The 26167-nt window shown below is 32.4% G+C and overlaps 1 protein-coding gene across 1 annotated transcript; it reads right to left on the reverse strand.

Annotated features, from left to right (window-relative positions):
* Nucleotides 1-2597: 2597 nt before the first annotated feature.
* LOC117686344 (fucolectin-like) lies at nucleotides 2598-14086 on the reverse strand. Its single transcript, XM_066079811.1, has 3 exons — nucleotides 13687-14086; nucleotides 6110-6334; nucleotides 2598-3100 (listed from the first exon to the last, which is right to left on the reverse strand). The coding sequence occupies exons 1-3, from the start codon at nucleotides 13991-13993 to the stop codon at nucleotides 2886-2888; spliced, it is 747 nt and encodes a 248-aa protein (XP_065935883.1). The 5' UTR covers nucleotides 13994-14086; the 3' UTR covers nucleotides 2598-2885.
* Nucleotides 14087-26167: the final 12081 nt, after the last annotated feature.

The raw sequence follows: 26167 nt of genomic DNA on the forward strand, positions 1-26167 counted from the left end.
AACATAAATATTCACTTAAATGTATTCTGTTGTAAAGTAAAGGTTTTTAACACTTATTGCATCTTGCAAAACATGTGATGACCTTAATCATCTGTCATATATATCTGATATACATGTATATGTAAAAAATGGGAGAAATAACGACGGAACAAAGTGGGATTCAAACCTGGCCCTCTGAATCTCTAGTCAAGTGCTCTACCAACTGAGCTACATGTATCTGGCACCGGTATTCAAACCAGTCTGACCGTCACATTCCTCCCCCTTAAATGATCTTCACCCTCGAAGATCATCCCTGGCAGGATCGAGTTAACCTGTTAGTTCCAGGGGTTGGTCACAACACCAATATTGTAACAGGATGGGAGAAATAATGAAGGACCAAACCGGGATTTAAACCTGGGCCCCCTGAATCTCTAGTCAGATGCTCTACCAACTGAGCTATCTGGCACTGGTATTCAAACCGGTCTGATCGTCACATATATAAAGAATTATTTTAAACAATGTTGTTCAATAAAAAATAACACTCGCAACCTTCAGTTTTTGTCTGTAATTAATCAATATTGGCGTGCGATCAGTTCTCGCCGAGTACCATTTCTCACCAGTGCATTGTTACGTCATTTTATCAACACATAAAATTATATACGAAAATATGATGTAACAGTGCACCAGCGAGAAATGGTCCTCGGCGAGAACTGCTCGCACGCCAATACTGCCAGTAGTCAGATTAAAAAAAGAGAATAAAAAATTACATTTAAAACATTAACAAGGACAATTTAAGTACACATCATAACTGCTAAACAAGAAAAATTATGTGAACTGGTAGAATGGTAGGCATAGTTCTAACTTGTAACGTACATGTACAAGTACATGTACCGGGTACCCGTTGGTCTGCTAAACCTCTTTAATGATACAATGATCGGCATCATAAAGATATTAAAGTCATGTTTTAACTCTGAAGTCTGAAGTATACAATTTTATTTACTTGAAGTTATGTCTACAGGGTATTCATGACTACATTTGGAGTCTTCTGCACAAGAATATATGATATGTTTCTAATTAGACCCTGCTTTGAATTTTGAGTTGAAAATTCACAATCTGTTATTCTTTTAAAAAGATAAATTCAGTTACCCTTTCCAGTCCCCCATGAACCTCGAGCGAGTCTAAACATCCAGTAAACATGTAAAAATTACACGTTAGTAAACAAACACCCACACCATAACAAAAACATCTAACAGTGTGCACGTACTTACATGTACTTCTATACTATATACTAAATTTTAACCAGTTAACAAGAAACTTTAAAAGGAATAAAAGCCTCACCTTCTTCAGTAACATCCACATAAATCACACACTTTAATGTCCATCTTTTCTCCTTTATTACTCGTAGCTTATCAACGGCTGATCGTCGACAGAAGTGTGGCTGTCAGAATTTCCTCGTAAACGATTCACACGAGAAAAATATCCTCCTTAAACAAATATGTAGTATTGTTCCCTGTGCATGTTCATATGTTTCACAGCAAATTGAAAATGCATGTGTACACCGAAAGAATACACAACTTCTCTTCTGCATTATGGCTCTCTCTTTTCTACAATGCCGTTCGTTACTGTTTACATTCGGCGCGCGCGCGGGGGTTACAAACAGGGGCGCCCCGACAAATAGTTGCACATAGAACGTTTAAATAATGTGTGTTCATTGAATTCATAAATGATATAGATGAAAAAACTGAAATTGAATCACAACAATTTATCTAAGACGCAACACAACGTAATGCAGTAAATGCCTGGGCCTTAATGTGGCATTTGTTCGCTTGTGTGTCAATGTAGACATATTAACTCGTTCATGTACGATTCTCACATATTTGTTTTATGAAATTTGAAAAAAAAATATAGCACAGAACTTGTTTAATTTGATACCAAATGACATTATTTAATATATTAACAATAACTGAATTAATTTTTTTTCATAAAATGATAACGATTTTTGCTATCAGAAAAATACGTGTATGAGCTGCTGACCCCTAATTATAGGGGCCAGCCCTTTTTTCTTAATTTTAAATGAAAGCTCTCGTTATTCTAAACAACTTTTGTTCTATATGTATTAACAAAATATTTTTAGTTTAAAGGTTATAATACAAAAAGCAACAAAATTTCAGCCCCGAAAAAATCTTAAACTTTGGCGACAAATAGCTCAAAAACTAACAAAGAAATTACCAAAATTTTCATGCCAGCAAAACTATAAAATGTTACCGACAATTTAGCCAAATTTCATGCATCTATCATCTGTAGTTCCCGAGATCAACTCTGGACAAAAGACCCCCCAATTTTCAATTAAAGGGCAATAACTCATAACCGGAAGTGAATTTTAAAAATTTGAAAAAAACGTCTAGAGATATTAATATCATCTACATACCCTGGAAGTTTCATAGCAATCAGACAAAAAATGTTCGAGAAATCTCGTGCACAAAATTTGCGGGAAAAAAAAAAAATAATAATAAGAAACAGTAGAATAACAGAAGGGTTTTCCGTTGAAAAACGGAAAACCCTAATAAACCATAAATGTTATTTTATTGACACCACAGTAATTAAACAGAAATAAAACCAATACGTACTGATCAAAGTTATTAAAAATGCGTTGAATGAAATATAAAGGTACATTTACAAGCTTCACAGTTATATCCAAAGTAAGTAGCATTATAAAAAAAAGTCAGACATGTAAAAGCTAAAAGATATATAGGTATGAATAGGGCAACAGCTGTAGAACTTTAACTTGAAGCGATGTCAAAAGTCACATTAAATAGGAACAGATAATCAATTCTTTAGGATGCGCAAACATATACATGTATCTGAAGTCGGCAACATTTCAGCTAAGTCATCGGCTTTAATGAATATTAGACAACGACGCCAAACACATCAACCTCACAAAGAGTGAGATGCTCAGTTGTCTTGGAGATGTTTACAAATCTTCCCCGTGGTAATGTCGTACAATCGATGACGACCAGCTGTGACGCGGTACCGGGACCAGCAAAGAAACCACAGGGAGTGTTGACATCAGATTCTGTCAGCCCTACAGTGACGGTAACATCACGCAGCCGAAACGACAAATCTGAATAAAAGTCAAATAACAGGTGTAAACTAGATGCTGTTAGCTTTTGTCTTGAAGGCCTAATGGTTATAAAAAAAATGCACAATATAATTATATATAAATATAACACAGGAAAAGCCTAACCGGAGTGTTTCCCCTAAATTACACTTCCCTGTATTTGTTTTATTTTTTTTTAATCCAAAAAGGGTACACATTTACAAAGTATGATTATTTTGTTTATAACGTAAAAAGAAAAAAAAGAACATTTACAGTGATATTTCTTTACGAAAAATGTGATCAATAAGAATGATTAAAGTTTGATGAGATCTTGCTTTGGCGATTATAATATTGTACCGGGTCAAAATTACAATGACTGTGCCTAATCTTGACAAATAAATTTGTAGAAAGTTGACATATGTTAAGCACCTAAATTGTAAAATGAGGCAGGAATAAGTATGCTAATTCATTTTCTTTAGCGGGTTGTGTGATTTTTTTCTGCAGTGATGGCTCTCTTTATAACCCGCATGAATCATCAGAAAACTATTTTATATTAGAACAAATACATATTTACATCTATCTTTAAACATATTTATAAATTCGTTGCAAAAAAGTAGGTAAAATCCACTAAAGTGACGTCAATGTACATTATGTACAACAGTACGTCAGCTAAAAGTAACAGCCAGATCGTCTGCTATTGGAATTTGAGTCTGACATCATCATGATTGTTTTTTGCAGTACGTTGTACAATGTATTATGAAGGTCGCTGTACATGTAGGTTTCGACCAATCAATAAACGGGGCGTGTAGATTGTAGTACTGTTGTTTCTATAGACCTATGAATTTATTATAAGAAATAGAAGGAATCATGCTTGGTGGATGTAAGTATATACTAATTGTTGTAAGTGATTGACATCACGTGTTAATTACAACTATCTTGATGACAAGGGAAAACGTTAATTGTGTAGTAGACTTTCGTTACTATTAGCAGTACTAGTTTGATTGAGGCCCCACTATGTATAAGCCCTATAGTTATCGCTCTATCATGTTCTTTGCGGTGACTTTACGTCAAGTTTCTAAGTAAAAGCTTACTGCATATTATTCGTCTTGACTTACTTCCTGTATGCTACACCAGTATATAATGCTTGTTTTTTTTACAAAGAAACTAAATGCATAAACTGAGCTGCTTAAATCGAGGTTTAAGGTCAAGGCGAAGTTCTATATATATACGTGTTCTATGTATTCGTGTTTTTTGTGTCGGGGGCATCAAATGGTGTAAAGTATATAACCCCGAGGAGTTGACAAATAGAAAATGATAAAATATTTTAATTTTCATGAAGATCCACATCTCTATTAATCTATGTTTACTTATATTTTAAATTTGATTCTTCAGATTGACAATGAAAAAAATGAATCCCACCATATGGCATACCTAAACAAAGACTTAAAATGTCAAGCATCAAATACCGGAAAAAAGTGGAACATAAATGTGTTATAGACAGACAGACAAACACAAATACATTCAAACAGACGGACAGAGAAGGATATGGAGTTTACTCCCAATCTCATTTGAAGCGGGGTATGACAATACCAATCCTATTCCAAGAGATGGTTTTGCAACTGAAATAATTTTATAGAAGAAAAAAGCCTACAGTATTGAATAGACCCAACCTAACACCAGAGTAAACCCTATCTGAACCCCGGGTTTACATTTGAGGTTTTCCTTTTGTTTACTATAGGTTTACTTCTTAAGAATTTGTGTCCACTTTGGGTTTACTCGGGACTTGCATTTGGGGTCAACTGAACGCACTGCAGTGTGAAGCAGACCCGTCTTTAATCTTACTAACCTACTGCCTGTAATTCCCGCCCATTGTACATGCATTTTTGAATACACATGTTTTCAGGGGTATACGTTTGATAGGTGTTTACTTTCTGTGTTCACTATGGGTTTACTTTGAGTTTACTCAGGGTCCACTCTAGTAAACCCGGAGTAATTCCAGAAAGTAAACCCAGGGTTTAGTTGGGGTTTACTTTCTGTTAGGTTGGGACTGATCGGTACTGTAGGATGGGAATAAAGGTGTATCATTCTGACCGTATATACTCAATAGATATAACGTGAGGTGAGTATATGTTACTGATTTTCACCAGTTAATATTATTTTAAGACCACCAATATTATTTTCATTAGATTTTTGACCATTAGGTTAAATATGAATGTTAGGATTTTGTTGTTGTTTTTTTTTTTCGGGTTTTTTTTGTGTAGGGGGGGGGGGGGGGTGGGGGGGTTACAACCACTTAAGTAATCCAATTTAATAACATCTTAAACCTTTTTGCCCATCTAGCTAAAGTTGGGGGAACAAATGTCATTTTGGCTACTATTTACCCACCAGAATGGCAATTTTTCAAGAGGTTTTTGTGCATCTAACCGAAATCCCATTTCATAATTCCAGAGAAAATTAAGTTTTTGGAACCATTTCTTGTGTAAATAAAAACAACTTTTTTAACCCTCAGGGTTCAAATAAAATTTCTAAGACCTTATACATCAACAGGACGCCTCCAATTATATGCCAGAGTTGATTTGGCTTATGCATAAAGCAGTTGATTTATTGGAACCACATGTTTTGTCAAACAACATAAACGTCAATTTTCAGCATCTAATTGACACCTTGGATGAAAATTAAATTTCCGAAACCTTATTGCACATCTATAGGACACCTTAATCATGATTTGGATACTGTGTAAAATAAAAGAGGAGTTTAAAGAGTTTCGGATATAACAAAATAGTAAATCAATATTTTTTAGGACTTCATTCGATCGAAGCTATGAACCAATTAACTAGAATTTAATCAACAGTTTCCTCTCCATTTGCTATACTTCGATTTTGTAATGTTGTTGTTAGATACGCTTACCTGTGTTTAACTGTCTATTCCTTTGTTAAGTATTCTGACAGTTGTGATGTTATACATATATAATATAAAGTTTGGATATAAAAAGCAAAATCAAAACTTGCAATGTGTTTAATTTTTTTCACTTACCTCCGTATTTATCTATTCCTCTGTTAAGTATTCTGACAGTTTTGATGTTATACACAGCCTGCAGATCCACCCTCCACCAGGGATTGGTGTCGTCATAATCTGTGACTGTACACCTGTCTACATAAATATCTGTTCCTCTGTTGCCATCCACTGCATACGCGGCGTTATAGCCATAATGCGTTGTTGACTGTGTGGCAGGTTTACCTAATGCGATGTTCGACAGAACTGTCAACGATATTACAATGAATAATAATATTTGCGTGATAAAGATATGAGGATACCATTAACTTCAATAGAGAAATAGCTTTGACAGTTGATATTAAACTGAACTGTAAATGTAATATCTAAGCAATTTATTGTCACATTGGGCCCATATATTGAATAGTACGATGACGACTGTTTGGTTTGTTTCCCTAATGCGAAGGTCGGCAGAACTATCGACAATTATACAGAGAAAAATGTCGATGTCTAGTGATTACGTAACGAATATACAATGCAATTTAAATATGGAATGAAAAAAACAGTATTGACTTCAATGAATGTTAATCAAAAATGAAGCCGATCTGCAAATTTTTGTTTCTTTCATTTCTTTTGAAATGATAGCTATAGACTACAGAGTCTTTCTGAAATGACTTCATATTAAATATGACTTTAGATATTATTAAAATACATACACAAAAAATTAATTTGCATCCAAACTATGTCAACATCTATTATAAAATTTACTTGCATTAAAGTGAACAAATTATGAATCTGGTTTTTTTTTTAACGAAGCCCGGGATATAATGAAATGTGTTCAGTTTAAATACATGTGTATCTATTATAGAAATCATGCATGACTGTTAATTAAGGAAACAATTGAACATACTTGATATATAGTTGGAAGTTTTAGATAAAATGTTTTAAATAATTTAGAGCCAAGTATCTTCGTAGGGATCAAAGTGAGGGTCAAATTAGTCTCGATCTCAAGTAATTCCAAGTAATTAGATTCATGTGTTGACTAGATTTAAATTTAAGCAAAAAAATTCCTTCTGTGTTGTTAAATACAGTCCCTGAAACTTTCTACGTTCCATTTTTTTGTGCGTTCACAGTGCGCTCACCGTGCGTTCACTAGCGCTCCGCTCCGTTCGCGCTCACCGTTCACAAAACGCTCACTGTGCGTTCACTTATTGTTCAGTCCGTTTTCATTTATTCTCAATCGGAACTTAAAAATGATAGGATCGTTCTTTGCTAGTCACACCAAAATGAGAAAAGAACCCGAGCGAAAAGGTGGAAGGAAACTTACATTAGATATAAAACATCATTTTAATAAGAATTTAGTCCGTAGAATTTTCTGTTTACATTTCTGAGCAGGCAATGTCCGTTTTTAGATGTTTTTTAATGACTTCAAAAATTAATACCGTTGTGTGTGTTTACATCATCCCTATAAAGAAGTCATTTAATATATGTTTGAAGAAATATGATGCGAATAAATGAAAAAATCAAAGTACTGAAGTACTGACGGATTTGATTTTATCGATTATTATTAATTTTAAAATCAACGACAAGTTACTTTGCTTGTGTATTTGGAATCCCCCCAACCACTTTTTTGGGAGCATCATCCATGTAAAAGAATTGTGAATTTGTGGAAAGAAGTAAATGCTTAATGAAATTATGATTAAAGGTATGCAGTACAGTACGCTACACCACCTACCCCCTCCCCACACACACGGATTAGGATTTTCATGGTGTGTCTATATTTCTTGGATGACCCCCCCCCCCCCGCACTTTCAAAAGCGATGCTACAATTAAACGCGCTAGTCAAATCTTCGTACTTATTTTGCAGTATTACAGCATCCTTTCATCGCACAGTCGTCTTTTTACATTGACAATTTATATCAATAACCGATTAAACAAGACAAAAAACGTTTATTATAACCATTTGTTTATACTGGTTAAATATCGTATACCAGCTCTAATGGAGAGATAACTCGTGTTACGAACGATAACTGCAGGTTATGAAAATCCCGAATAGGTGGTTTAAAAATTAGAAATGTTCTAGACGGAAAAACGATTAATATTATTTTGATTGTAGATTTTAAATGTAATGTATTTTTCTTATAATTTAAAGAGGTATAAAGACTAGTTTAAGAATTTAAGACAAATTAACAAATTACATCCTCACAATTAACTTCTAAACATAACTGTACATGAGGATAAGCACTGCTGTCTCTTCAAACGTCCCTATTTTAAAGATAATATAACAATCTTTGTTCATATATGTGTATAACCAAGTACAGGGTCATGTTAAAAACTAGTTAAAATAAACTACCATGCATTTGCCAGTCTGCGCAATGTGTACCTTTTCTAATATGCACAGCCTTTTATTTTCAATAGGGAACATAATATCCCTCTCTTCTCTCTATCGGGGCATGATATTTGTTATGTATTTTGTGTTTGACAATGGTTAAATTAACAGATGATTATATGACCAACTAACTGAAAATCATCTCTGTAAATTGTCAAGGACTAGGGGATAAAAGAAAGTGTCAAGATGTTTTAATGAATTTAAAACTGAAAAAATATAATGTTTATTTTATACAAGATACACATTTTACAACTGAAGAAGAAAATTATATAGAAACAATGTGGGGTCATGATGTCTTTTTTAATTCATATAAGTCAAATTCAAGGGGAATGGCAATTCTCTTTAATGATAATTGTGAAGTTAAAGTACATAAAAATTACAGAGATGAAAATGGGAATTATCTTATTTTAGAGGCTACAATTGACAACCTACAATTTTTACTAGTCAACTTATATGGCCCAAATTCTGATACCCCAGAGTTTTATTCCCAATTGTTAGGAAAGATAGAAGAAATTTACTCAGGCCAATATGTTATAATAGGTGGGGATTTTAACTAGTATTGAATCAAGACCTAGATGAACTATAAAAGAATAAATAATCCTAAGGCACAAGTAGAAGTTCATAAACTCATGGAGACTCTTGACTTAATTGATATTTTTAGAGAAAATAATCCCACATTAAGAAGATACACCTGGAGAAAGAGAAACCCAATTAAACTGGGAAGACTTGATTTTTTTATATCTCACAATCTTTTTTATCTCTGGCTCCACAAATAAAGTTTGAAAATAGTTATCGATCAGACCATTCACCAGTAGTATTAATTTTTAAAACAAACGAATTTAAGAGGGGTAAAGGTTTTTGGAAATTTAACAATTCACTACTAACAGACAAGGATTATGTTAAACTAATTAAGGAAAAGATTTGCGAGGTTAAGCTACAATATGCCTGTTTAGTCTATAATAGAGAATTAATTCCAGAGATAGACAATGACATAATATCTTTAACAATAAATGACCAAATATTTCTAGACATCTTGTTAATGGAAATAAGAGGGAAAACAATCTCATACTCTACTTTTAAGAAGAAAAATGCAAGTAAGCGAGAATCACAATTAGAAAAAGAAATACTAATTCTGAAACCAAACTTAGGAGAACAATCCTTGCCTGATATTACTAGTAAACAAAATGAACTTGAGAATATTAGAAAAGAAAGGCTTAAAGGACAGTGTTTACGGTCAAGAAGCAAATGGATAGAGGAAGGTGAAAAGCCTTCTAAGTACTTTACTTCTTTAGAATCTAAAAACTTTATCAATAAGCAAATACCAAAACTAGTGCAGGAAGACGAAACAATAATATATGATCAAGATGAAATTTTAAATGAAACAAAAAACTTCTATGAGAAGCTGTATAGTAAAAAACACAGGAAGCTGGAGAAAATTTTGTTAAAGAAAAAATAAATCAGTTTGACTTTCCAAAATTAGATACTAAGGAATTGCAATACATTGAAGGCCCATTAATCAAAACAGAAGTATTAGACTTTCTTAAAAAAATGAAGAATGATAAAAGTCCTTGACCGGAGGTTTCTCTAGCGAGTTTTTTAAATTTTTTTGGAAAGACTTGGGTTCCTTTATAACACGGGCAATAAATAACTCATATGAATTGTTAAACTTTTCAGAAACTAATGAATTAGGAATTATTTCCTGTATTCCCAAAGAAGGAAAACCTAAGCAATATTTAAAAAATTGGCGCCCAATAAGTCTATTAAATGTTGTCTATAAATTAGCCTCTGGATGTATAGCTGAACGATTAAAAAAAGTCTTAGACAAACTAATCAGTAGTGACCAAACAGGATTTTTAAAGGGGAGATTCATAGGAGAAAATATTAGACTAGTGTATGATTTAATGAACTATACTGAACAAAACCAAATACCAGGATTATTAATGTTGATAGACTTTGAAAAAGCAGTTGATTCCATATCTTGGAATTTTATTTACCAGACCCTTGATATATTTAATTTTGGTGATTCAATTAAAGATTGGGTAAAAACTTTCTATAGTGGAATCAAGTCATGTGTTATTCAAAATGGGATAGCGTCAGATTATTTTTACCTTCAAAGGGGCTGTAGACAAGGTGACCCAATTTCACCATATCTTTTTCTTTTATGTGCAGAAGTTTTAGGGATTCTTATAAGAAATAACAAATATGTTAAAGGTATATTTATAGAAGGAGAAGAATATAAACTTTCACAGTATGCAGATGATACTACTCTGTTTTCAGATGGTTCCCCAGAATCATTAGATGGAATTCTAAGAGAACTAGATTTTTTTGCTGACTTATCAGGACTAAAAATAAATTTTTCTAAAACAAAACTTGTTTGGATTGGGAGCAAAACATTTTCAAAAGAGGTTTTTCATCATTCAAGATGGAAGTTAGAATGGGGAAATAACACTTTTGACTTGTTAGGAATTAAATTCTCCATAAATCTTAATGAAATGATTGATTTAAATTACAACCCAATATTTCAAAAAATTCAAAGTACTTTGAAACAATGGAAACGCAGAAAACTAACACCTTTTGGACGATTAGTGGTTTTGAAAAATTTAATTATTCCAAAATTTAACCACCTTATTCTTACCTTACCAAACCCCAACAATGAAATGTTAAAAGAAATTGATAAAGAACTATATGATTTCCTATGGGGTGGCAAAGTCCACAAAATTAAAAAAAAATATTGTCATTCAAGATTATAGACTGGGGGATTGAAAATGATTGATTACTCTGATTTTACACTTGCTTTGAAATCAAGTTGGATTCGTAGACTCCTCACATCAAAATCCAAGTGGGCTAATTTATTAGAAGCTCAAATGAAAATAAAAATAAATAACTTATGGATAAAGGGCTCGGATTATGTACTTAAACACAGTAAAAGTATAGGTAACAAATTTTGGTCAGAGGTGTTCCTAAGTTACATAAAAATAAGTGAGACAATCAATCCACTTTTTGAACACATATGGTATAACCCAAGGGTAAAGATAAACAAAGAAAGTATATTTTTGAGAAGTTTTTTTAATGCTGGTTTTGTTTGCATCATTGACCTTTTTGATATAGATGGTGACTTTAGAAGTTTTGAATCTTTAATTGAACTTGGTATTAAGACTAACTTTGTTGAATATAATGGTCTAAAAAAGAGTATATTAAAACGAATAGGTGAATGCAATATAAAAGAAATTAAACCAACAGTTGGACCATATATCCCAAACACATTAGCCATATTCTACAAAAATAGAAAAGGATTCAAAGATATGTATAATATATTGATAAGGGAAAAGAGGGTCCAAAATAAAGCAATACTAAAATGGGAAGAGAATGACACAATATTTAATGAGAATGATTGGTATAAAATATTTGAACTTCCTTTTAAACAACCCAAGAATCTAAATTCCATTGGTTACAATTCCAAATTTTACACAGGATATTACCAACAAATTATTACTTGCATAAGCTTAAACTTATTGAATCCCCTAAATGTTCTTTTTGTAAACAAGATTCTGAAACAATCAGTCATCTTTTTGTGGAATGCCCATTTGTAAAAGAACTATGGAGTGACATTGAAGAGTTATTTTTAAGAAACTACAGGGTGTCCCTAATGTTTGATAAGCAAAGTATACTTTTTGGTAAATATAAAAACTACCATATGTATAGAATACAAAACCTGTTAAGTTATATTGTAAAACAGTATATTTTCACTTGTAGACTTAAAACTTACCCAACTTTTAATGTGTTGGAACTCAAAAGGAAAATTGAAAACAGGCTTCTTGTGGAAAAATATTTACTTTTAAAGAACTGTGAATTTGAAAAATTTGAGAGACACTTGGAGAATATTATTGAAAGCAAGTCTTTACTATATCCCCAACTATTTGTTAAGAGAATGTATGATGCTTTTTTAAAATATATAAATAAATCTTTTTGATTGACAGCTATGCCGCAAAGCAACCATTGCCCCGTCAGCATTTTTCTCTCCACCTTCTTTTCTCTCATAAATAAATATATGTACATGTACGTGCTAAATATTATGTTCATGCTGTTGTTTGTGTATATTATAATCACATACTGGAAAATCCTTAAATTTAGAGCTGTCAATTTATAAGTTGGTGTGCATGTTATATTTTTTATTTGCTTTTCTTCTTTTGTTTCTTTTGTTTGTGTTGACCGGTATATGCATATTATTTCACTCAATGTTTTCTGTCCTTTCTCACCCCCACTAAAAACATAAAAAACAAACTTCCACACCATTGCGAACTATTATATATCTATTCTTGCATGTATATTGTATGTAAAAAATGTTGAGATTCCAAAAGAAATGTATCATGTAAGAAAGCTGTGAAAGTAATGAATAAAAAACATAAATAAAAAAAAAAATTAACAAATTACACACGATTAAATAAGTAATTATATCTTAATAAAAAAAATAATATTTCTTTATGCTATATTAATCAATGTTCGTTTTAATGTTAAAAAACAGATGTAGAGCTATTTGTTTGTGCATTGCTAGATTAAGTTGATTAAGTAACGTTTCCGGCATTATTTTCGTTAAATTAATACTTTTTTACCAATTTTATCCGAAACACAAACATTTGATCTGCGCTGACATAAACAATCTGATACACAAAGTTTAAACCCGGGATGTAGAAGTTGAGAAAGAGGGTTAGTGTTGATTTTTTTGTGATACAAATGTACATGGATGCAATAATGTTTAATTTGTAGAAATAATATAGGTATCTTACGAACATTCAGGGAAACTGGAGTCGAACCATGGGTATAAGCGTAGATCGTTTTCGGTTCCGACATTTACAAGTTTTTCAGAATCAAAATAAGAGGGTTTGCGAAGTAGTGGATGTATGTTATATCTGTTCACTTATCAAAAGAGAATATTAACAGCAAACAGGTTTATAGGGGTGTGTGTATAAATTCACAACATAAAGAATTGCATAGATTGTTTTTATCTTTCTATGTAGCCTTTTTCACATTATTAGCACTCCTTGTTTTGGCACTTTCGTCATTTTTTTCTTGTTAAACCTAATGCTAATGGCCATTATGATTATTGAAAAGATAACAAAGTAGCTATTGGGTAGATCATAAAACATGTACATGTACCATAAGCATTTTCAGAATTTGTCAAGAACGATAGTGAATTCGCTTACAATATCCCCCAAAACAAAACATTACTTACCAAGCGTGTTCAAAGGAAGTCTGTAATACAGTTGCCACCCAAATTCGTTCTTTGTCATGTTAAAGGCATGGCAGGACTGATAGGAAATACACATTCCTGTATGATGGTTAAAGTTAAAACATTTGCATCCAGAACCACAGGACATGGCGCATCCTACTAAAGAATCCGCGGATCTGGTGTCTATTGGTTCCGAAATAGGCACTTTGTTTTCAAATCCAAGAACGGCCTCATAATAATAAGAAACTGAGGCAACCAAAATTGACAAGAATGTAAAAAGCAAGAGAAGATCGCCAATATACGATGCCATGATTTCCCCGCAATTCTTAGTAAATATAACAACCTCAGTACATGTATTTTAATCGAACCTCAACATTCATTTTTTCATTACGAAATATGTTTGCTGTCATATATAACATGTCATTACAAAATGCAATTCAAATACCAATAAATTAATAACATTGGTTGCATATTATGAGTGTATGAGTACTGGATCAGACAATGGTTGCCATTATAAAGAGAAACAAAGGCCCGTGACGAATAAACAATGGTTGACGTATACCGGTCTCTACTAGCGAATGAGCAGCGGATGCCACTTGTCGTTAGCTTTCATAAGCATTAAAGCGAGATGACAACGCATTTGTTTAAAATTGTATTTCCTTGTTTGCACAACTACTTTTTAAAGAACAATTCATCATAAAGTTAGAGATCAACAGCGTTGCGTCTGAAAAGAGGAAATGCCATTTAAAAAATATTTTAAATGTTTCTGTTCTGTAGCTAAATTACACGGTAACGAATATCCAAACAGGAGTGGATTCTTGGATAACATTAAATATTTTATGTTAACTTTGTTATTTTCCTGGCGAAGATTCGAGTAATGAAAATCGATGAAATCCTATATTTATTTTGTAAGATTGAGAACAATGAAAAAAGTTAGCCCTTACCTAGTCCTGTTATAAATACCCGTACGAAAAAAAAATCCGTGAAGGCATTGTACATTTTACAGATTCAGGGTGGAATCAGGGCGGTATATGGCTGGAAATATTTAAATGAGATAAAGCGTATTCCGTGTAAATAATATCCACCTAAACACGTCTAATAACCTGGAAAAGATTCCCCCCAATCAAAGTTGGATTAATTTCGCCTTAGTCGTAAAAGGATTCCGCCTTAGATATTCATGGAATCCATCTTATAATAGGGGGAATCCGCCTTAAAATAAGATGGAATCCGCTTTAAAATAAGGTGGAAGCCGCCTTTTTATCCGCCTTACCATGATAAGGCGGACTCCACCTTAAAACACTTCTTGACCTGTGATTTTTGTAAAAATGGTGGGTAGAGGTAAATTCATAGTCTGTCTCAAATACTTTATTCCTGAAACATGCTCAGTCTTCCAGACCCTGTAATTTCAGGGTTTTTTTTTTACCTAGAACACATCATATTTATACATATATCACAAAAATTAAATTATCCTACTAGTTAACTTGATCTTTTTATTTTCATTAACATTTTCCAAAATTAAGTACAGCTATTTGTAAGAACCAGGCAGAAACATAGATGACTGATTCATAATAGTTAAATTGTTTGTAAAAATTGGTACAAACACATTGAAATACATCTATATGAATATTTTTTCTTAAATATAATTTGATTCTGTATATTGGTTTAAAAAAAATGAACTCAACGAAAACCATAGTTGCTGATTCAGTCTACAGTTTCTATTGTATAGTGGTTACACATTTAAGGTTTGTTTCTAAAAATCCTACATTTCCCAGGTATATGAAAAACAAAACTGTGTTTAATTGAAAAAAATCATATCTCTATGAAAAATGACAATAACAAACTGTCAATATGTTATTCAAAATTAATTTGGTAAGTAAACAGTTTACTTTCAGGAGTAATACCATAATTAGTGCAATTCTAATTTAAATACATGTACCGGGTAACTGCATCAGATATTTGGAGTACATGAATTACACAAAAAATTTTAATTGACATTGATTAAACTTATAGCATATCTATACATATGGTTGGCCATTTTCCGCCTTTGACATAAAACCACACTAGATATTTTACTTGACAAAAAAACATGTTGTTTATATCTGGGGCAGCTTATTTCTGCATGCATCCAACATTAAACTCATACAAAAGTTTTCATGTAAACCCGCTTCCCTAAATGAATTAAGGTTAATATTAATTCAGTCTACTTAATCAAAATAGACTGCAGAATATTATAACAATAACTGAATATATCATAATATAATTGAGGCAATTTGCAATGCAGGGTGCATGTATATACATATATAGTCTATGAAGAACAGGCAGTCTATTGTTCATTCAAGCACTCTGAGGAATCATCCTCTGATTCTGACTCATCAATTGCATCTGGAATAACAGCTGCATCATCAATGAACTTGCTCCAGTCCCCTACAGATCTTAAGGACTCCATGTCACGTCCTAAACCAATATACCATAAAACTGCGGCAAATACTGCGGCAATGTATGTAAAAAACACAATCACATGCCAAGTGGCAAATTTGAAGGAACATCTATTTGAAAAAGTTCAAGTGTTGTCAGTTGATTTTGAAGTCGGAGAACAAATTATTACTATTATATTTTTGTACATCCCTCCAAAGACAAATAAAGAAACTGTGAGAAGAATAATGATTGGATATTGACCACGCACACAAGTAATGCCAATTCAATAATTTTAGCTGGTGATTTCAATTTGGACAATTTAGCTGGAGATTATCTTGTAAAATACATGATTGATAAGTTTAATCTTCAATATTTGAAAACAAGTAGCACCACAGACTATAATTCTGCTTTAGACTATATGTATACAAATGTACTGCATGACAAAATACTGACTTGGGGTACCCAAGAATCATATTATTCAGACCATAAGCCTTTGTTTATTTCTTTTCGAAGATAAAAATCAATTGGGGGGAAAAACCCATAAAGATATATACATCAAAAATTCACAAGAATATAAACATCTACTATTCAATTCTCAGATTGTATTTTTCATTGTAACAGATGCTGACTTTAGCCAAATTAAAGGCTAGCAAAGGGAACAAACCATACTCTCAGCCATTAAAGGTAAAAGTTTGTGGAGTAAGCAGTACTGCTAGATATCAAGAAGAGAGTGAAGAGAAAAAAGAATACTGTGTCATTGGAATTGCAGACCACAGCATGGCCATGAGGACAAGAAAGCAAATCTTGCTGAAGGCACATCAGTGATAGTGATGCACTGCATACCTATAACTGAGCCTACAGAAGGGATAATCATCACCGAAAATACCAAGGTCATGAAGACCTCTGATGTTGATGTTCCTACTGAAATTCAAAGACAGGGGGCATTGATTGCCAACCCCACCTGCTGAAACGTTGACCTTGACCATAAAACAGGTCAAAAGGTCCCCGATTAAGTCCCTTGTGTCAGTGAAGGGAACAGTTATATCTGTAAGTATGAATTTATGTTATTTAATAAATAGATCAATTTATATTAATTTATATTAATTAGTAAAATTATCATTCCGTTTGACAAGTAGAATAATGTAAAAAATTTTAACGTTCATATCTTTTTTTATGTGAAATGGAATTACAGTTTTAAGCTATTTACAGGAGGACATCACAAAAACAGTTAAAATTAAGGGCAACGATGTCCAGGTAAAATCTGTAACAATAAAGGATGACACAGACACTGTCAAAGTGTCCCTTGGAGGGACTTGACATCAACATCAGGAGTTGGCAAATACCTCTGCTTTACTGATGTTGTAGTAACATCCTTTAATGAGGAAACATCAGTTTCCACTACATCGAAAACATCAATTAAGGGGAATAGTTAGTGTTATTTTTTTTTCAAACATATTATATAAATATGCCTGTTTGGGAGGGTAACAGTTGAAATTGACACCACAAGAAAAGCATCGTCAACCGACGCAAAGCGGAGGTTGACAATGGTTTTAGAGGGGTGTCAATTTCAACTGTTATCCTCCCAAACAGGCACTATTAATTTTGTTATACTGAATGTCTTAATTTTCAAGAAAATTTTACTGCTTTTATATAAGGAATCATTCAGTATTATGATGTGATAATTTTGGTCGGAGCGTGATCAAATCCAATAAAGCCCGAAGGGCTTTATGATAGATTTGATCACGCTCCGACCGAAATTATCACCTAATAATATTCAAAGAATGATTCCTTATTACTTATATTTATATAACTCTAAGCCACCGTTCGATTAAATATTTAAATATAAATAAGCTAACCCCGCTGGCGCCTCAATTTGGCTTCAATTGAAGTTATGGGTTTTATAGTACAAAATCGAAACGTTGTGTTATCACAGGCAAAGACACTGAAGAATGTAAATATATAGGAATAATGTGAATTCTACAGCGAACCGTACGCGCATAATTTTCCCGCGTGTAACAATTTGTAATGTTACCCGTTGCTAACACTGAGGGTAATAGAACGGATAAGGAACTGTGTCTTAACCAATCATATTTCAGTATTTAACTTTTTATGTCTCGAATTCCACTTATTTTTCAATAACATTTTTGTATTTCAAAACATATTGCTTAACACTAAACAAAATTATTCTGACAGTATTAGAAGTTGATGCCATTTGATGAAACTGCTTGCCCAATTATACAGTTTTATGTCAATTTTGTAGAGTATTTGTAGAGTATTCGTGTGTGTAGTTTTTGATGTTTATCGTTCATAACAACAATTTTTGTGATCAGTTTATTTTTCTTTCAAGACTGCACAAGTTGATATGAATTTTTTGATGTCACAAATGTCACTTATTTTTCAACAACATCTTTATATTTTAAAACACATTGCTTAAAAAACCAAAAATTATTCTGACAGTACCATTATTAGAAGTTTTTGTGTAAATTGATGCCATTTGATGAAACTGCTTGCCCAATTTTACAAGTTTATTTACATGTAGAATGTCAAGTTGTAATTTTTTTAAAGTATTAGTGTGTAGAGTTTTCAGTGATTTTATTTCATCACAAAAACTTTAGTGATCATTAAATTTTTCTTCCAAAACTGTGAAGGTTTACATAAATTTTTGGATGTCTCAAATCTCACTTTTATTTCAATAACCTTTTTGTATTTTAAAACATTTGCTTAACAAGGCAAAAAAAATTATTTTGACAATATTAAAAGTTTTAGGGTAAATTAGTGCCATTTAATGAAACTGCTTGCCCAATTATACAGATTTATGTAGAAGGCCAAGATGTATATTTTGTAAAGTATTAGTGTGTGTAGTTTTTGATGTATTACAAAAAATTTTATGATCATTTTATTTTTTTCCAATACTTTTAAGTTTAATATAAATTTTGATGTCCCAAATATACCTTTACAAACATTTCCTGAAAATTTAAACACATTACCTTTATATTTCAAAGCTTCAACAATACACAGGTGCTTGTCAATTTCATGTCCATGTTGTGTCAGTTTTTACAATACATTTCCATATATTACGTCTTTCTTTCATTATGTTTTTATTTGGTAACCAATGCCCATAACAGTATTTGTTTACTTTTTGTCATTATTATTGTCACCTTTTCATTTTTTTTTCAGTTCTCTTGTTTTATGTGTAAACATTTTTTATATTTTTACATGAATATTACCTCATGTACCAAATGCTCCAATGCTTATACAAACTACTCAGATTCTTATACAAAATTCTTGTTACTAACTAAAATAAATTGTTCACTTAATAACTGGGTTTTTTTTGTATGTGCGAGTCAAAGAAAACAATTCACAATTTTAACTAAAGTACTGAAAGAATACCTTAACACCCGAAACCAATATCAGAATTTAAAGAACTAAATATCCTTCATAAAACTTTATTTGTCTATTTCTGAAATTGTGCAATTTTTAAAATAATATGTATACCCCCCGCAAACAAAGTTTGGGGGGGTATATAGGAATCACCTTGTCTGTCTGTCTGTCTGTCTGTCCGTCTGTCTGTGCAATCGTGTCCGGTCCATATCTTTCTTATGGAGAAGCATTGGAAATTCTTACTTCACACAAAGATTGCTTATGACCTAAGGGTGTACCATGACCTTGACCCAAGGTCATTTGGGCAAGGTCAAGGTCACTGGCAGAAAAAGTGCAAAATTCGTGTCCGGTCCATATCTTTCTTATGGAGAAACATTGGAAGTTCTTACTTAACACAAAGATTGCTTATGACCTAAGGGTGTGCCACGACCTTGACCCAATGTCATTCGGTCAAGGTCACTGGCAGAAAAAGTGCAAAATTCGTGTCCGGGCCATATCTTTCTTATGGGGAAACATTGGAAGTTTTTACTTCACACAAAGATTGCTTATGACCTAAGGGTGTGTCATGACCTTGACCCAAGGTCATTTGGGCAAGGTCAAGGTCACTGGCAGAAAAAGTACAGAATTCGTGTCCGGTCCATATCTTTCTTATGGGGAAACATTGGAAGTTCTTACTTCACACAAAGATTGCTTATGACCTAAGGGTGTGTCATGACCTTGACCCAAGGTCATTTGGGCAAGGTCAAGGTCACTGGCAGAAAAAAGTACAAAATTCGTGTCCGGTCCATATCTTTCTTATGGGGAAACATTGAAAGTTCTTACTTCACACAAAGATTGCATATGACTTAAGGGTGTGTCATGACCTTGACCCAAGGTCATTTGGGCAAGGTCAAGGTCACTGGCAGAAAAAATGCAAAATTTGTGTCCGGTCCATATCTTTCTTATGGGGAAACGTTGGAAGTTCTTACTTCACACAAAGATTGCTTATGTTTAAAGGGTGTGTCATGACCTTGACCCAAGGTCAATTGAGAAAGTTCAAGGTCATTGTTTCAGAAAAGCTAAATTCTGTCTGTGTCATGTCTTGTATTAATTGAAATATTAGAAGCTAAAAATTAACAGTTTTCAAAAATAAAGCAGTTGTTATTTCTAGAAAATGGACAGTGAAATAGATTCATCCAATATTTTCTATAATAGCAAAAATACACGCGTTATGATTTTTTTCTTAGTGGGGGGTAACAATTGTGAGCTTGCTCACAGTACCTCTAGTTTATTTATTTAAAGATGAATTGCCTATTTTTAAAATGAACACTGTGGCCTATGGGCCTCTTTTTTTATAATGCGACAAGTTGACGAAGGCTGTATACTTTCAACTTTTCTTGGAATTTCATTGTAATTAGTTTTACACATATGTACTTATAAACTTCATTACTAATTACATGTAATTCATAATCAAATTCTGCATACCGAAAACAAGAATAAAATCACCAATCAATGCCTGTTCTGGATCATCAACTCGTGTCAGTACTTTCAGTACTTTGATTTCATTATGTACTCTCTTTAATATATTATTTTTACTAACTTGTCTCTTGTCGACGGTTTATAAAAATGTGATGTATGTTATTCATCAATATTTTCTGAATTGTTATATGTTAAAGACAATATACTTTTGTTTCTCAGTGGTTGTTAAGTTTGGTGGTAAATCATGAACAATCATTCATATTTTATATGCAATATATGGTGACACTGCTGTCAGAAAAATTCTGGATTTTGGTGATGATTTTATTAAGAAACTTTTAGATAAGACAACCAACAACATTTGAGTTGATGTTTTAAAATTATGGTTGTATGTACTGGCATCATATATTGGTAACTTGCTAAATTCTTACAAGGCTACTTCATCTCCTGTATGGTACAATTCTAAGATAACGGTTGGTAAGAAAAGTTTGTTTATAAAATACTGGTATGAAAATGGTGTAAAAACTATTAATGATTTCTTAGATAGTAATGGAACTCTTCTACCAAAAGAGATGTTTGAAAACAAATTTAACATTAGTCATGTGTGTACAATGCATTATAATAGCATTTTAAGGTCTTTCGATTGTCGTGTGACGTCATTGTGAGCAATCCGGAATATTTTACCGTTATCGGTTATAATAATAGTGTTATGTGGTGCATAGTTTTGCCAATATTTCTTGATTTATACTTGTGTTTAACACATTTTAAGCTATGAAAAGTGAAATGACACCAATGTTTAACAATTCATAGAGAGTAGTTTGAGTTGAAATCGCTGAATTCAATGAAAAACTGATAAAACCGTATATAGGCAAACTTGACAGAGACCACAATTCATAATTTTTTACCAGGCAAGGTAAACATTTCGTTGCAGATTTCGATAGGATATATAATGAATTACAAATGTACCAATTTTCAGTGAGTTTGAACCATTATTTCAAAAGTTATAGACGTTTTATGTTGCTAAACTGTACTTGTTCATGGTTGAAAAATCGTATCAAAATGCACTGTAAATGTGATAGCTTTCATACTGGCAATTTTAAATGGTCTTAAAATGTTAAAATACTTAAAATAAAGGATTGCGATTAATTTCTTTTAAAAATTGCTTTATTATATCGAAATTAGTTAAAATAAATGTGATGTTTGATAAGGGAGCAGTCGTTGCTTTAACTGTCCTGAGAGTGTACTTGTGTTAGCTCCTACATCATGAACAAAATATTTGCAACATACCAATATTTAACTTTAATTTGATTGTTTGCATATTAATCATCAAACTTAAACAAAAATTACACAGATTAAACCATAAAAACATCGAGGGTGGAGAAACCTTAAGTGCCATTGCAAAGTTTTTAAGACTTTTAAGTTTCACCAAAGAAATGTATTGTTATACTATTGATCCAGTTATACCATTGTATTATGAGCCATTGTTCTTTTATAAAAAATGTACCAATAGTATCTATAAAAGTATTAACACTAAAGACAAAACTCCAGCTTATGTTGTCTGATGGAACTCTGAAATGTCACTTAATGGTTATTTAGAAAAAAACCACCAAAGATGTATTCAAAATATGTTTTAATGTGACCAAAGATTCTGCTGCTCAGTGGTTCCAGAATAGGATTTTACACAGAATTCTCTCAGTTAAAAATTATCTGAAGAAGATAAAAGCTACTGATATTGATATACGATGATTGCACATTCTGTGGGAATTCTACTGAAACTATTGAGCATATTTTTGTTAGTTGTGCCCATTCATTAGCTATGTGGAATCAGTTTAGTATTTACATTTATAATACTACTTCAGAAAGAGTTTGTTTCAATATATCAAATGTCATTTTTGGAAATTGTCCTTTTCTAGATACAAACATGGTTGTGATTTTCCTTATTTTATATGGAAAACTGTTCATTTTTTATTGCTCTCAACAAAACAAACTTCCTTGTTTATCTGGTTTAAAATATTACTTAAAAGTGAAATATGAAATTGAAAAATGTATATCTTATAAAAATTCTGAAATGAAAATATTTGACAAAAGATGGACTTTGTGGAGAAATATTTTTCAAGAGTAGACTCGTATACTTTCTTTTCTGTGCGTTGTTTCAACTATATTCCTCAAGCTATTTATTGTATATTCTTGTTGAGATTGTATGAGTGTGTGTATGAATGTCTATGTGAAGAATTTATAAATTGCAAATAAAAAAAAAAATTGGTGGGAAATAGGTAGGTAGATGCTGCTTATAAAAGTTCGGAAGTGATGCTGAGCAAATTTTTAATTTGACTTTCTTAAAATTACCTTCAAACGTCTCCTCGCCACTGGTCAATTTGCATATTTGTTGCAGAAATAATACTGTCCACAGGCGGCATGTGAAAAATTGCGCATTTCCCCCATGAACTCTTATGTGATTTCTTTCCTCTGACTATTAGGTGATGTAAGTATGTCTGTGTACTAGAATGAAATGCATGTATGTTTATTTAATGGAATTTATGGATCTCTTTGACAAAACTGTGCTTTTATACTGCAAGAAAAGTTACATGGGTGTAAAATTAAGGCCATATATAATTAATATTTAGATTCTCATCCTGATTTGCAAAAAATATGGGGCAGATGGGCGGATTTTACCTTTTTTCACTGTTCATAATCTATAAATAACAACTGTTCTATTTTTTTAAGTTGTTGATACTACTTTGAGTACACAAACCCAGTTATAATATTTTATTTTCATTTTATGTCTACTTAACTGTTAATTCATGAAGATATTTTTATCTTTATAACAAACATGACTGAAATCCAAACGATAATCCATATGGTCAAATACCAAATAACTTGCCATTCACCACAGCTTGAATGACTTGTTCAGGTATAAGTTGACTTTGACCTGTTGACAATTTTCTCAAGTTTACAAATTTTTTCAAGTAAAGGTTGGTGCGAATACTGTTGCGAAAAATGCTTTCGCGCATTTCAACGACCTTTCATAAAGTATATAGGTATCTTATCATATACTAGGCCATAACATAACAAAGATAAAAAATCATGAATCGTGAAAGATCATTTTTTAAATTAAGTAATTATATACAGGAGCATATCTAAAATTCTTTATATTGACTTAGACTGAACATTTTAAATTTCATTTTTCATTTTTTCTTTATGTTCAGAAAGGTTAATTTGGGTATTGTTAATGTCTGGCCAAAATTAAAAGTCATATATTGAGTTAAGCACGATACAGAGTTTTTATGTGGTATGGTAGACCTCCATCTTTGTAAGAAATTACAAGTTATTAGTGCTAGAAAGCTCGAATACCGCGGTTCGCGTTTTCAAAATATACTTCACCGCATTCTTGATAGTCTTTTCCCATTTCAATGTCATTATAGGAAATTTTGGAACTCAGCATTACATGTTTGGCATGCTCCTCGTCCTGTCCCTCTGTGCACTCGTCACCCCACGCCCAATAGAGCCCACCATGGATATCATCATTCAAAGAATCAATTATGGTGTAATTTTCAAGGAAGAATCGAAACTTTTGTTAGCCAAGGAAAATTGGTTGCACACTTTTCATGATGAACTACCAAAACGTTTTCAATTGTCCAAGGTACCTTTTTGCAATGTACAAAATAGAGTAAGAGAATCTTCTTGTACTTTACTTGATAATATGGTTAACTTTATCCATGGTCTATTTGAAAAAACCTTAGCTCATCTTAATCAAACCCATTTGAACATTCGAACCATGATCCCTCAAACCCAGATTTTAAAAAAAAAGCAAGCTAGAGCATGATTACCCTTTATTGGATCCCTGTCAAAAAGTATATTCGGCACAGCAACCATGGATGATGTTAATATATTAGCAGGTCACATAAATGCTTTAAACACTAAGACTGAGAAAATGGCTAAAGCTTTGGAACAACATAGTGCCCACTTATCATCATTCATTTCTTTAACCGACAACAGAATTAAGAATTTAATAAGGGGAATCAAAGACAATTCAAATTTCATGTTGAAAATGACCAATGCATTTAATAACAAGTTCTTTGAATTATACCATTCTTTTGCTAATGTGTCAGAAATTTTAATTACTCAAGTTCATAGAGCCACAACACTAAGTCAAAATTAGATAAGTTAGAAAACGCAATTCAAAGTCTTTTGGAAGGAAACATTTCTCCCTTTTTGATTTCAAAACACATGTTTGGTAGATTTCTCTTGCGGAAATCAATCATAAGCTTAGAAAATCTTACCAGAAATTTTATCTGGTACACACGGATCCATCCTATTACTATTCTCATGGACAATTCCTTTTTGCCAGAATCAAAAACAAGTTGTACATTACAGTTAAATTCCCTATTTCATCCCAAAGTACCCCCCTTCAACTATATAAGGTCCTAAGTTTACCTGTACCAACTTCTGAGAATGTAACAGAAAAGATGCAGGCCACCCAACTTTTATCTCTTTCCAGTTATTTTGCTATAACCAGTCATCATGAATTTTTTGTCTCTTGGAGTACTGAGGATCTTTCTAATTGTGTACAAGGTTCTGTAAGGATGTGTAATTTTAATGTTCCCTTGAATCCTATTACTATTCCAGACTGCACTATGGCTTTATTTGCAAACAATATCAAACAAGTTAAGGAGCTTTGTAATTTTAGGTAAATACCTACATTGTTAAGCTCTGATATCATTGAGCTTACAGCTACGCAAGTTCTGTTATACAACACCTCTACTGTTATTCCAGATTGTCATGAGGAGAAGAAGGTATTGAAAGGCTGTGCTTTTTGTGTCATATAGATTCCTTGTCGATGTTCGTTATCCACAGAATCATTATATTATGCCCCATGTTTAGTAGATTGTTATCTATCAACAGATAATTTTTCAGTTATTCACCAAGTTAATTTGGCATTATAACAAGAATTTTTTGACGAGTCTAAATTAGGCCATATTTTTGGAAATTCATTCTTACCTAATCCAGTCAACATGACAATTCCAGACTTCAAATTTTACAACCATTCTATATCACAAGTGTTAGCAAATGATCAGAAAGCACATCTCAGTTTGAGGAAAATAGCAAGTGCTGTAAAGAGTGATAGAAAAATATTTCGAACTTTAGCTGAACCTTTAATTGATTTATGTTTTTGGTTATGTTCTTTTAAATTTGAGCTTTTAGGGACGAAAGCAGTTATAGCAAGGGAGAAAGT

This window comes from Magallana gigas, chromosome 1, assembly GCF_963853765.1.
Source record: "Magallana gigas chromosome 1, xbMagGiga1.1, whole genome shotgun sequence".
Lineage (NCBI taxonomy): Eukaryota > Metazoa > Mollusca > Bivalvia > Ostreida > Ostreidae > Magallana > Magallana gigas.

Bases quoted from the DNA above. Each gene is read 5' to 3' on its own strand.
- LOC117686344 (XM_066079811.1), bottom strand. From the start codon at position 13,993: ATGGCATCGTATATTGGCGATCTTCTCTTGCTTTTTACATTCTTGTCA. The intron at 6,335-13,686 runs GTAAGTAATGTT...TATCGTTGACAG, and splicing joins ACTTCCTTTGAACACGCTTG to TTCTGTCGAACATCGCATTA. The intron at 3,101-6,109 runs GTAAGTGAAAAA...ACTTTTATTCAG, and splicing joins AGGAATAGATAAATACGGAG to ATTTGTCGTTTCGGCTGCGT.